The 13,519-nt window shown below is 54.9% G+C and overlaps 1 protein-coding gene and 1 long non-coding RNA gene across 3 annotated transcripts; one reads left to right on the top strand and one right to left on the bottom strand.

The window, feature by feature from the left end:
* The first annotated feature begins 1,085 nt into the window (after positions 1-1,085).
* LOC134422276 (C-type lectin domain family 2 member B-like) lies at positions 1,086-3,100 on the top strand. The gene is made up of 5 exons (XM_063164266.1): positions 1,086-1,191; positions 2,209-2,310; positions 2,413-2,594; positions 2,795-2,895; positions 2,986-3,100. The coding sequence occupies exons 1-5, from the start codon at positions 1,086-1,088 to the stop codon at positions 3,098-3,100; spliced, it is 606 nt and encodes a 201-aa protein (XP_063020336.1).
* Positions 3,101-4,357: 1,257 nt separating this feature from the next.
* LOC134422192 (uncharacterized) lies at positions 4,358-7,675 on the bottom strand. Of its 2 annotated transcripts, XR_010028745.1 has the most exons (4): positions 7,595-7,675; positions 6,649-6,766; positions 5,164-5,564; positions 4,358-4,430 (listed from the first exon to the last, which is right to left on the bottom strand). It is a non-coding gene; the product is annotated as an uncharacterized LOC134422192 (long non-coding RNA). The 2 variants fall into 2 exon arrangements; XR_010028744.1 differs by lacking the exon at positions 7,595-7,675 and having other exon boundaries at positions 5,164-5,289; positions 6,649-6,921.
* Between the last annotated feature and the right edge of the window lie 5,844 nt (positions 7,676-13,519).

Here is a 13,519-nt window from a genome sequence, read left to right as displayed (position 1 = left end):
TCGGTGCTGCCCCAGCTCGGGGCTCGCTGCGGGCGGAGGGGGCCGCGGTGAGGGCCGGGGGGTTCTGCTGAGCTCCTGGTGCCGGCTTCCCCCGTGTGCCCCCTGCGCTGGGATCGCAGCCGAGGGAGCGGCTGCCCGCGCTCTCCTCCTTGCCCGGATGGCCGGCATGGAGCCGGTGCCGCGGCAGCGATGGCTCATCGCGGCTGCTCTCGCTAGGACGGAGGCGGCTGCTCCGTGCCCGGCACCGTTCCCGGCCGTGCGGCGCCGGGCTCGGGGCCGCTGCTCGGGCGGGAGGTGTCCGTGCCCGGCTCGGGGCTGGCACGGCATGAACTTGAACCCAGTGCCTCAGAGCCCAAAGCGCTGCAGGCGCCGGGTGCGGGCACAAAGCGGCGCATGCAGCCTGCTCCGGGGCCGAGGCTTCTCAGCGCTGCCCTCTCTGAAAAACGAGATTCACTTTCCTGCTAAAACTTAGAAGGTTTAATGAAAAGACTCTAGGAGACAGAAATAAAGGGTTGAAAAAGGCCGAGTTCTTGGCACTCAGCTAAGAGCACACTTTTGGCTTTGGAGATACCCCTTTAAATACCTTTTGCCGGTACATCAACCTGTTGCATATTCATAGATCTTACACATATTCATATTTTCTGATAAAGTTCTCTGCATAATCCAGGAACTATTTTATATAGCCTCTCCTTGGGGTCTGCTTTTATAAGACTTTGATATTTCTTGAATATGGTTTTGGTCTATTTCACTTTCATTTTGTGCCTTGGCTTACTTCAGACGTCAGATGCTGGTAAGATACCAGAGTCCGCATTGCATGTTCACGGGATTTTATCCCGACCAAACACACATTTGACTCATAATTATATCAGCTACCACTACTAAAATGTTTAAGCTTTTGTTAAGACCAGAAATAAAAGCAAGGTTATTTTAACAATATATTATTGATATTTGCAAAAAAAGAACAATATAATATATAATTATAACACCTCTGTGTCGGGAGCCGCTCCGTGTGCCCAGGCAGGGAGCCGCGGCGACCGTGCCGGCGCTCGGTGTGCCCGGGCTCCGAGGCGCCGGGGCAGGGAATCATGCCGGGCACAACGGTGAGCAGCCCGGGGCTGCTGCTTCTTGCCCCTCGGCAGGCGGACTCCGAGCCGCAGCTGCCCCGGGCCAGCAGCAGCCGGCAGCTCGCAGGCGCTCTCAGCGCCCGGCCCGGCACGGAGCTGGGCTGCAGCGGCTGCAGAGCCACAGGGGCCGCGGCTGCGGCCGCCGCAGAGCTCCCGGAGGCTGCGCTTGTCTCCGCACCTGCTGCCGCACCTCTGGGCAGCGGCGACAGCGCAGCCACAGCTGCCACCGCCCTCCTGAGCCCCAGCACGGCCGGCACCAGCAGCGACCTCTCTTCGTGTCCCTTTCAGGGTGCCATCAGCGCGGCTGCAAAGCTGTTTCTGAGGCGGAGCTCCCAAAGGATCTGCCAGCAGCACTCCTGATGCCTCCGCAGCAAGGTGCTGCTTGTTCCGGGCAGAGAGATGGCGCCTGTGAGCCGGAGAAGAGAGAGTTCTACTCCATGACTAGAGTTGCGAATGAGCCCCAGCAGCCCCAGGAGGGACCAGCAGCCGCGCTTCCACACTTGCCTGGGGCCCAAGAAGCCTCTTGGCATAAGCAGGGGGATGCCACTTGTGAGCGTGCAGTGAGTGCAGATGTGGAGAATGGATTCTGCACCAGGGATGGGAGTGTGAGGGAGCCCCTGGCTCCCCAAGGCACAGCAGCACCGGGCAATGAACGCAGAAGGAACCTCAGAAGACTCCTGAGTGAGTACAGGGCCACCCCGGTGCCCTCTAGGCAGGGGCTCGTGTCCCCTCCCAAGGCCAGGGCTGGCAGGTGTGTGGCTCTTTCCCGATGTCTGGTAGAGGCCTCGTGCTCTGCTGGGCCCCATCCGTGGCTGGAAGCAAGAGCCCCAGCTGTCCCGAAGGCTGTGCAGTTCTCCTGCTGCAGCCTGTGCCCACAGCTGTGTCCCTGCCTGTGCCCACAGCTGTGTCCCTGCCTGTGCCCACAGCTGTGTCCCTGCCTGTGGCCAGGCTCTTGGCTCTCTGGCTGCCAGCTGAGGGAGGCCCACACTGCCTCAGGGCTCCCTGCTCTGCTCCCTGGCCGTGGGCTGAGCAGATTGCGGGGCTGGCTCTGCTTCTGGCAGCCAGCAGCTCTTCCCTGCTCCAGGTGAACGGTTCAGGTGCCATCCCGTGGGCACGGCGGTGCTGATTCTGCTGCTCCTGGTGCTCCTGGCGCTGGCTTTGGGGGCGGCCTTGGCTGTGCTGGCAGGTAAGGGAGGGGCAGCAGCCTGGGCCCAGCCCCTCGGGGCAGAGCGGGCTCCCTGCTCCCTGCACAGGGGAATCCTCAGAGCTTCTCCTCTTCCCCCTGCAGCACCACAGGTTCCAGTCACACCTGCGACACCGCTGTTGGTTCTGGGCTGTCCCCGTGGCTGGGTGGGCTACAATGGGGTCTGCTACTACTTCTCAAGGGATTACAGCACGTGGGAGCAGGGTCAGGAACGGTGCTCCGAGCTCAATGCCTCCCTGGCCATTGCCCAGGATGAGGAGGCCATGGTGAGTGAGGGGCTGCGGGCGCTGTGGGGTGGCTGAGGGCAGCCTGGGGGCGCTCCTGGGCCGGGCTCGGTGCTCGCAGGGCCGGGGCTGCAGCCCTGGGCCGGGGCCTTGCAGGGAAGGAGCCCCGGCGTGCGGGGGCAGCCCCGGGCACGTGTCCCCCCGAGGGGCCGGGGCAGCTCCCACTCCTCTCTCCCGGGCAGGATTTGCTCTTCCGCCTCCGCGGGAACGGCGATTTCTGGCTCGGGCTGCGCAGACGGGGCGAGCGCCTGCACTGGGGGGACGGCAGCAGCTACAGCTCCCGGTGAGTGCCGGGGAGCCGGGCAGGGCCTGGGGGCACAGGGGCACAAGGGCTTCCCCTGGCAGCCAGCGCTGCCTCTGCTCCTCCCTGCAGGGTTCCTGTCCTTGGCACTTCCGAGTGTGTGTACCTGGCTGACGATAAATTCAGGAGTGAGTTCTGCTCCAATGAGCGGCCGTATGTCTGCAGCAAGGCCCAAGCTCCCCTGTAACAGGGGCTGCACAAAGGACCTTCTCCACGCTGGGCAGTGCCAGCTTCACCTCTGAGCCCAGCACAGCGCTGTCCTTCCTCAGCTGCGCCCTGTGCCTTGCACTTGCTCTCAGGGTCACCTCAGTGCCTCTTCATCCCCAGTGCCAGCGCTGGGCTGGGGCTGCAAAGGAAAAGTCTCTGCAATCCATCCTGCCACCGATGCTGCCTGCAGTGAGTGCAGTGCCCTCACGATACAACAAGCTCCAGTGGGGAATCCAAATCGGCCTGGGGTCTTGGAAATCATCACCAACTGGCCAGAATGGGACAGTTTTGGACTGTTTTTGGAAGAGGAGGAAGAACTGCTGACACGTGCTAAGCAGGAATCCAACTTTCAGCATCAGGCGCCTGACTGTGGAGAATAGTCTGTTGTCTGTCTGTCTGTCTGTCTGCTGGGAAGGATCTGACTGTCCTTCTGTGGGAGGAATCCCAGGGTGGAGCAGGACAAGGATTTGCCTCTCCGAGGGAGAAGCAGTGACATGACGTGACTGTAACCCCCATGCCTCTGTGCCGCTGTGTGGGGAGGAGGGAGGAGAGGGAATTGGGGATAAACAAGCTCCATCAAAAAGGGAAATGAATCTGGGGCAAGTACCAGAGCACTACCCAGAGCATTGGCCAAAACAGGACACAGGCAGTCCCTGCAGTTCCCAGCTGATGGCTCCAAACCCATTGGTGGTAGCTCTTTTCCTTTACATTTCATTTGCCTTGGTAAATATTAAGATTACCAGATCCCAAACACCACAGACTGGAAACTCAAAAAGTAACAGTCAAGATATTATGGAATGGCAAAGCCTCAGATATTTCTGTAGTGATTTAGTTTTTGGATTTTATCTTCCAGAGAAATCCACAGCCAGCCCCTTGAGCAAAGAAGACAGATTACCCTGTATTCATTATTCACTGGCACTGCTTTTCAATGAAACTTTTCTACACTTTCTACAGTCAACCAAGCAAAAATTGCATCGCAGTCACCACTTGGAATCCACTTGGAAGAGCTCAACATTTCACAAAACCAAGATAAAAGAGTTACTCAAGCCAGAACTTCTCCCAGTGGAGCATTCCAGAGGAATTAGTACTTGTATGTCCTGGCCACAGCTCCCATGTTAAATGTGCAGTGGAGAAAAGGGTTCAGGTGTTTGTGACAAGGATTTCAAAGGTCACTTACAGGATTTGTAGGGTATATGACACTCATGAATTTCAAGCAGCTCTCACCTTTCTGGCACTGCAACAGATTCCTGGAAGTGATCTTCTGCCATGTGCAACAGCTCCAGGTACTTGGCTGATCCTTCCATTTCTCCCTATTGAATGCAAGTCACAGCCATGAACCCAAACAATTCCAGGCTTCCTAAGGGTGACTGTTGGTCACACAGAAATGCTGAGAGAACCAGAACAACTAAAACCTCTTGGCCATGTACATTTGGAACTCAATACAGCCAAGGGGCACTCCTGTATTTGAAGCATATTAAAGGATATTAACCTAAGAATCTCAATAAAAGTTGTCCAATATTATAACCTTCAAGTAGGTAGTCAATTTATGTCCAATTTATTAACTTCAAAGAAGTAGTCAAAGGCATCTTCTAAAATAAAAACCCACAGAACCTCACCAGAACCCCTAGAACCCACAAAAACCACACACATGAAAATTACACTTGCATGGGCCCAGATGGGTCTATGGTGTTATGTATGGATCTTGAAGAATATTAAATTCTAGAGGGGTGGAAATGAAATGTAAACCAGTGAAATCAGTTACACCTCACACAATCACATATGGGGGTTTTCTTTACTCAAGTGTATTTCTTCCCTTGCTTTAGATGAATGAATCAATCCCCACATCTTGCTTTTTCCTTTTTAATTTCCAAAATAAATTCCTTTCAAAGGGGAACAAACTGCACATTTAAACACATTAATTCATTTCACACCAGATAAGGATTCAAGCTCTGGTCCCACTGCAACTCCTCACGCAAGTTCAAGGGTTAAAATGTATTTTCCCTGGAATGTTTAAAAGCCACAGACACTGAAATACTCACAGACCTTGAAATAATCCTTCTCCTTCAAGCTCCTGAGGAATCTCTCCCACAGGGGACCCCTTAACACGTTTCTCTTGGCATCAGGAGCCACTTTACTGCTCTTGGAGCACAACATTTCAAAGCCATGAGCCTGCAGACAAAAGATGCAACAACAAGAGGTTCTCAAGGTGTGACAGACTTTGCTCACATTTCTCTGGACAAGCAGGCAACCTCCAGACAAGGACCCATTCCCTGCACATGCATGAGCCAAGGCCAGAATGCCCCAGGAATCATTCCCAGCTTCATGCCCAGCTCGCAGGCTCTGTACTGAGGATGAGCTGGGGCGGGCAGGGTGTATCCACTGCGTCTGTCTGGAACAAACTGCTGCTGCACCAGCTGTGCATACAAACACCGAGTGAAAGTCACCTGCAACAGCCAGAGCAGAAACAAACACTCCCTGCAGCGGGACTGCGCTGGGGACAGCCAGCAAACTCCCTCCAGCTCACCAGAGTGGGTTTGGAGGCACCCATATTACAGGCACTGCCTGAGACTGCATTCAAAATACATCTTAGAAAGATTTTTCTGATAAATTGCTTTTCAGGCTATACAACGCTTGTTCCAAATTGAAATCCCTAAGCAAATATAAACTTTGGTCATTCTAAATACATTAGGAAAAATCCTTGATAGTTTGAGAAATCCCCATCTGAACTGCAACAAGTTTCATCAAATATATCTTGTTTCCTTAACAACAATAACACCACGTTTCTCTTCAACTACAGAAGTGCTTCAGGAGAATCAAGATATCCTAAGTGCCTCAGAACATCCCAGGCATTAAAAAGCAGCATTTCAGGTGTCACATGCGACCTCTGCTGGTTCCTGATCCTAAGACAAGCCCTGAATGCAACGTTCTCAACTCCCTCACTCTTTTCCCTCAAACAATAACGAAGTATGAGGCTGACGCTCCAAGTACACACTTGCAATCCATTTTAGCGTTGTGTTTCAGCCCTTTTAAGAATCTTGGAGTAGGGGAAAATAATTAAACAATTTTTTGCTAATGACCAAATAAATTATTTCCATTTTAATTAATTGCCATTAGCAGCCATCCATATTCGGGTGAAGGTGTCTGCTCATTATTTCACGTGTACTAGACAAAGCGTGTGTCCTTACAGAGCCAGCAACACTCCAGCCCTGAGCATTCCCTACCCTCAGGGACACTTCTGAATCCATGTCTGCTGGGGTTTTTTAATATTCATAAACCCATAGAAAGGCTTAGGTTAGATGGGACCTTATGGATCAACACCTGGTTCCAACACCCTTGCCACAGCCAGGCACACCTTCCACTACCCCAGGCTGCTCCAAGCCCCATCCAACCTGCCCTTGGACACTTCCAACGTGTCTGGGATGGGGAAACACCTCCAAGGATGGGCAGTGGTAAGACAGGACCTTCAGAGCACAGGCACTGCCCCTTGGCAGCCCTCCCACTAAAGCAGCTCAGCAGCACCCGCCTTACCTGGCTGCCAGCCCCGGCAACTCCCTGCTCATCTCCCGCAGCAGCTACACAATGAACCACTCATCCTCCACGTTATCCCCGAACACCGCGGGGCCGCCCAAGTGCGCCGGGATCTCGCCTGCACGGGGCACAGAGAGGAGAGGAGACTCAGCAACGCCGTGCCCAGCAACAGATTGTCCACACGGGCTGCGGAGTCTCCCTCACCGCGGATATCCCAGACCCTGCTGACAGAATCTTGTGTCCTGTGCTCGGGGACGGCCCGGCTGCAGCAGGGAGGCGACACCAGATGCCTCACTGGGTTAACCCGTGCTGTGACACCGAGAGTCGGGGAAGCCGCCGGGTCCCCCTCACACGCTCCCGCTTCGAGCCCGCCGGGCCCCCCTCACACGCCCTCGGTTCCCGGCCGCCGGTCTCTCCTCCAAAGATCCCGATTATGGGCGCCGTGTGCCACTCACATGGCCTCGGTTCTCCCTCACTCGTTCCCGGTTCCAGCCCGCCGGGTCCCCCTCACAGGCTCCGGGCTCCCGGCCACGGGTCTTCCTCATACCGCCCAGCTCCCCCTCGCACACTGCCGGTTCCCGGACGCCGGATTACCCTCAAAAGATCCCAGTTCCGGCCGCCAGGTGTCCCTCATACTCTCCCGATTCGCCCTCACAAGCTCCCGGTTCCCTCCCGGCCGCCGGTTCCTTCAAACGATTCCGGTTCTTCCTCACATGCCCTTGGTTCCCGGCCACCGGGTCCCCCTCACATGCTCACGGGTTCCCCTTCAGATGCTCCTCGACTACGACCTCCAGATCTCCAGATCCCCCTCACACACCCCCGCTTTCCCCTCACACGCTCCCGGATCTCCCTCACACGCTCCCGCTTCCTTGCCGCCGGATCCCCCTCCCAGTCTCCCCGCTCCGGGCGCTCTTCCCGCCGCGCCTCCGCCCCGCTCCCGGCTCACCGCGGCCCGGCACGTAGCGCAGGCGGAACGGCTGCCGCTGCCACACGCAGGCGGCCAGGAGCGGGGCCAAGCGCACCAGGGCCAGCTCAGCGCAGCGCCGCAGCAGCGCCTCCATCGCGCCGGGCCCCAAAGCGCTCCGCCCCCGGGGAGGAGCGGCGCCATGGCGGCGGCGGGGCGGCGGCGCTGAGGGTGATATCGCGATACGCGCGGAAACCGGTGCAGCCCTGAGTGGCCGCCGCTGCCCCGGTGCCCGGCGCGGCCCCGAGCCCCAGCGCGGTCCCGGTCGCGATCCCCCCGGCCCCGCTCCCGGGCCTGCCGCCCGCGCTGCCCCCAGCACCGAGCAGGGCCCCGGGACGGCCCGGTCACCCCTGTCCCCGACGGGAGATGGTTCCCGGCATTCCTGAGCACCGGTCCCGGACGGACAGCGGCGGGACAGAACGGGATTAAATCCCTGTAACTGGCTCTTATCCCCTGACCCAAGCGTTGGGTCAGTTCTGACTTACTCGGCTCGTTTACTCTTGTTCTATTTAATTTCATTCAATGTAATTAATCTACAGGGATAATGGCGTCATCTCTGCTTTTAGGGAGGTGTACCTCAATTCGCAGCATCTTAGGTTTAAGTTTAGCTGATTTTGATCCAGCTGTCCTGTTGGTATATGGTCAAATTGCCAAGGCCAAGATACTTGAATAGAGTTTTGAGTCAGTAAACATTTGGTTTTGTTGGCAATTTTTCCTACCAGGTAGAGCCAGGGCCTGGCCAGAGCCCAGACCCTCATTGGGAGGGTCTCCCTCACACACCTTAAAAACAAATCTCTCAATAATAGCAGCTGTGAGATGCCCCAAGCACAGCAAACTGCTGGAGTGCTCTTGTGAGAACACCTGGGGCTGTGTCTGATTCCCACAGAGCAGGAGCAGCCTTGCCCTCAGCAGGTCACAGCCCTGTCCCATGAGGATGTGTCACAAAAGGGTCGGGAAAGACCACAGGACCCTCAGCTCAGATGAGGCTTTTGACAGAGCCCAGAGATCTCATCCTGGAACTCTGAAAACACAGGAAAACCATGAGACAGCCCTGGGTGAAGGCACAGCAACCCTGCTGGAACAAGAGAAGGGACTGATGCCGAATTTTGCCCCAAACAGGCAGAGTGACTGCCTAATCAGACTCAGCTTAAGTCAATTAAGCAGGAGGTATTTTTATTAGCGACGCGTCGGAGAAATCACAAAATGGATTTCTGAGTTCACATAGCAAAAGCAAGCCTTATATACATTTTTGGGTATAGGATTACATCAGATCAGATACATAATCATGCATATTCATATGGGGCGTGGTATAGGCGGAGCGTGGGCGGAGCGTAGGTGGAGACATCTCTTTTGGGGGATTTTCAGGTGGTCGTTCCTGTTGCCTTCATCATAGACGGGGTCTTTCCGATGAGTCTTCCTCTTTAAACTTTTGAACTCCTTTCCTAATCTGGTCAATTCCCGGTGTACTTGGCTTAGATCCCGTGGCTTGGCAAAACCCTTAGGGTCGTTTCGACACTGCTGGCTCTACACCTGCTTAGCCCATTAGTTTCTCCTATACTTATCTCTTCCCCTGTCATGATGCTCTACCTCTTATCTGTTTTCCTAGTGCTGTGCTTTCTCCGTGTGTTCTAGTGCTAGGCCCTGCTTTACATGCCTCACATTCCATGTTTTAACCCATTACTTCTGGAAGGCTATCTGCTTTAGGGCTTCAGGACTAAAGGCTGAGCAGGCAATGCCAGGAATGGCTGCAGACAGCCTGTTTCTCATAGACATCTTTTGTGAAAAATCCTTTCTTTAGGATTTTTCTCCCTTCTGAGAAGCTGTGGCCTCAGCAACAAATGTAAACAATGGTTATTTGCTGCTGTGGAATGTAACAGGTGGATTCGTGATTGGTCTCCTGTGGATGTTTGGATTTACTGATCACTCAGGCAGAGCTGTTCTTGCTTTCTGCCTGCACACTGAACTTTGTTATTCATTCCTTTTCTATTCTTAGCTTAGCTAGCTTCAGAGAACTTATCTCTCTATTCCTTTTAGTGTAGAAATAATGTAATATATCTCATAAAATAATAAATCAAGCCTTCTGAACATGGATTCAACATCCTTGTCTCTCTTCACCCTGCAACTCTTGCAAGCCCTGTAACACCTGTTCAAAGAGATGCACCTGCAGCTGCAGAACAAAAAAGAGAGATCCCAAAGTGACACCATGTCTTGTGGATAGTCACACAGAGATATGTCAAAGTTCATGAAAAGCCAGTTATAAATAAGGCAATGGTGTCTTATGAATAATGCCTGTTATAAAAATGAGTGAATTCACATGATGGAACCAATCTATCAGCAGTGATTGTCTCAGGAATTGGAGACAATATTCTTCCAGCATTCCTGTATCCATACAATGAAACACTGAACAGCTTACAGTGGATAACAGCCATAATGTAGAACAACCACCCACTCTCCTGTGTTATCTGTGGGAGATAAACCAGAAGAGATCACAATCAATGATCCTGTCAGGCAGTGCAGCACTGACACCTGTGTAATCTGTGAGAGGATCAAGGGCCCCACAAACTGTATCTTCTTCTATCCAAAAGCAGGTGTTTATCAGTGTTTCATCACAGCTGTTTCAGTGGGATCTGTCTTATCTCTAGAAGGAAAGAACCACATCTTGCAATGCAAACAAACGTATTTAAGCAAAATTAACTTGGGACTTAAAATCAATTGCAGAGTAATTCAATGTCACATCAATAGAGGTACACTTAAGAGAACTTAAAGGTAACATCTTTAATACTGAAAAAAAATTGATCTTAACAAAACTTGAATAGAACATGCAATGGCTTAAAGTGAAGGAGAATGAAACGTGACCTCATCCAAACTCAGCAACACTCAAACCTGACAGAAATCCACCTCGACATAAATAACTCTTAAAAAAATTACCTCAATAGAGCAATAAAGGTAACATTACTCCGATCTGACTTTGCTTAATCTTAACAACACTAAAATCATATTCAAATAAAACACAACTGAACTAACAATCAATATCCTTAAACGTTCGGGGTTCTACAAAATGTTACTTAGTCTGATGCTATTAATAGCAAAAGGCACTGAAATTGTGAACCAAGCGTGGCTGAAATAATGGCCTGATGGATTTACTGGAGGGATTAGAGAAATGTGACAAATACTTTGACCCTATGTAATTCAACATGGAAAAAACCTCATGGTAGCTGCAGATTTTAAGAAATCAGCAATTTACTTAAAGCTTTTAAAGCACAATTTTGCCGAAAGAAACAACAAAGTAGATTTTGGCAAAGTGTCCAAGAGATCAGGAGCTTCTCTCGATTGTATTTAGTGTAATACCATGTGGTAAATGTTATCAGCATTTCTGCTAAAGAAATTAGATTGTGTTATGCAGCACATGATAATAATTATGAGGCACTGCATTTACAGCTTTGAATATCTCCAGTAACAATTCTCGGAGAAAGCAGAGTTCACGAAAAAAACAAGATTAACTTCAAATAAGCATTTCAGCACACGTTTACGGCATTCTAGCACACGTTCCGTGAGGCTTCAGTACCAGGGGCAGTCAGAGCCCTTCGGCAAATGCCGGGGGTTCGCCCCGCCGCAGGGCTGGGGAGCCACGGGGGGAGTGAGTTCGGCCGGGGCCAAGCGGAGCCGCCGGGCAAAGCCGAGCCCCGGGAGCGGGGAAAGCGCCGGCGGCAGCGAGGGCAAAGCCGAGCGGGGAGAGCCGAGCTGGGACCCGCCCGGGGCTCGGGCTGAGGCGGGGCAGCCCCGCGCCTGCCGCCACCGCAGGGGGTTTGCACTGCGCTCAGCCGGGCCCAAGGGACTCGGGTTCACGTCCCGCAATCCGGGCCGGCAACGACGGAGGGCGGCGGAACGGTGAAGGAACCGATCCCGAGAAGGCGGCGGGAACCCCGGGGAGAGCGGCCGGGGCGGGGCGGGGGAGCAAAACGGCCCCGCCTCCGAGCCGCGATTGGCTGCGCTCCCGCCGCTGATTGGTCAGATCGGCCGAAATCCCGCCCACACTGTCCGATAGAAGTAAGGCGGGCATGAGCTGCACCCAATAGACCGGAGGCGCCGCGGCGGTTACGCCCAGACCCGCGGTTAGGCGATAACAGAACTTTGAAGCGACTTCAGCCCAGGTGGGACCCGCGGTCGGTTTTGCCCCAGCTCGGGGCTCGGGGTTCTGGCGAGTTCCATGTGCCGGGAGCCGCAGCGGCCGTGCTGGCGCTCGGTGTGCCCGGGCTGCGAGGCGCTGGGGCAGGGAATCATGCGGGGGACAATGGTGAGCAGCCCGGGGCTGCTGCTTCTCGCCCCTCGGCAGGCGGACTCCGAGCCGCAGCTGTCCCGGGCCAGCAGCAGCCGGCAGCTTCCTGTCCAGGGGCGAGGCCGCCACGAGCCGGGCCGGTAATGTTGCTCTCAGGAGCGAGGGCAGCGGCCGGAGAGGCCTGGAGTGCGACCGTCCGGGGCAGGGGCGGCGGGGAGGAGGCTGTGGGCAACGGCATTAGGGGGAGCGGGGTCACGCCCGGCGCGGGGGACGCGGAGCGAGGGCGGCTTGGGGCCGCTCGGCCTCCCGTTATGCCCACTCTGAAGAGAGATTTTATTTTCTTGGCTGCACATAATTTTATTACTCTTCTCTCTGTTTCAGTTTTTTATGGGATTACAGTGACTTTGCTATTTGTTTGCTTTACTGTGCAGTCTTTTGTTTGGTCTTCAGTAGAATTCTATCTCTCTCTATACTTTAAAGCGTTATAGAGTACAAAGTCTTTTTTCCATAGTTTTATCAGAGGATTTTAGCTTTAACATTAAGGCATTTCTCTGTCTCTCTCCTTTGGGATTTAATTTCTTCTTTACTGTCTCAGAAGCTGTACAGCTTTCAGTAGCTAAAACTTTGGCATCGCTTTTCTAAATACCTCCCGGGCAAATCCAAAACAGGTGGATATCGTCGAGAACTGGAATACACTTTTATCTGCCTGAGCTGCAAAGGCGCGGTGGGAGGGGACGGTCGCTGGGAATCCTGTGCGAAAACCCCACGCTAAGGAAAAAGGCACCCACGCCGGAGGACCTGCAGAAGAACCTCAGCCCCCGGGGAAGCGGCTCCTGGCGCTCTCCCCCGCCGCGGGCCGCGCCCCTCCGCTCTCCCCCTGCGCTGCACGGCCCGGCCATCGCCACCGGCCGGGGCTCGGTTCGGCACGCCCATCAGCGCTCCGCGGGTGAAGGCAGGACCCTCGCTGCTTTCAACGCTGGTTGGGCAAAACGGGCAAAACCCGCTCCGACATCCACAGCGGAACCTGACTCGGGCCGTGCCGGGCCGGTGGGTGCGACCGGGCCGGGACCGGAGCGACGGCGGCAACGGGGCCCAGCGAGGTGGCGGCTCCAGCCCAGGTGGGACCGCGGTCGGTGCTGCCCCAGCTCGGGGCTCGCTGCGGGCGGAGGGGGCCGCGGTGAGGGCCGGGGGGTTCTGGCGAGTTCCTGGTGCCGGCTTCCCCCGTGTGCCCCCTGCGCTGGGATCGCAGCCGAGGGAGCGGCTGCCCGCGCTCTACTCCTTGCTCGGATGGCCGGGATGGAGCCGGCAGCGATGGCTCATCCTGGCTGCTCTCGCTAGGACGGAGGGGGCTGCTCCGTAGCTGGGACCCTTCCTGCCCGTGCGGCACCGGGCTGGGGGCCGCTGCTCGGGCGAGAGGAGTCCGTGCCTGAACCGCGGTGTCCCGCAGAACCGGCACCAGCAGCGACCTCGCATCGTGTCCCTTTCAGGGTGCCATCAGCGTGGCTGCAAAGCTGTTCCCGAGGCTGAGGTCCCAAAGGATCTTCCAGCAGCACTCCTGATGTCTCCGCAGCAAGGTGCTGTTTGTTCTGGCCAGAGAGATGCTGGCTGTGAGCAGGAGAACAGTGAATTCT

This window comes from Melospiza melodia, chromosome 9 (assembly GCF_035770615.1).
Source record: "Melospiza melodia melodia isolate bMelMel2 chromosome 9, bMelMel2.pri, whole genome shotgun sequence".
In the NCBI taxonomy this organism is placed as follows: Eukaryota; Metazoa; Chordata; class Aves; order Passeriformes; family Passerellidae; genus Melospiza; species Melospiza melodia.
Note: the sequence above shows the minus strand (reverse complement) of the source record. Positions and strands in the feature narration are given on the sequence as shown.

Coding starts and splice junctions, on each gene's coding strand:
- LOC134422276 (XM_063164266.1), top strand. CDS start 1,086: ATGCCGGGCACAACGGTGAGCAGCCCGGGGCTGCTGCTTCTTGCCCCT. Junction 2,595..2,794: donor CCCAGGATGAGGAGGCCATG/GTGAGTGAGGGG, acceptor TCTCCCGGGCAG/GATTTGCTCTTCCGCCTCCG. Junction 2,896..2,985: donor GGCAGCAGCTACAGCTCCCG/GTGAGTGCCGGG, acceptor TCCTCCCTGCAG/GGTTCCTGTCCTTGGCACTT.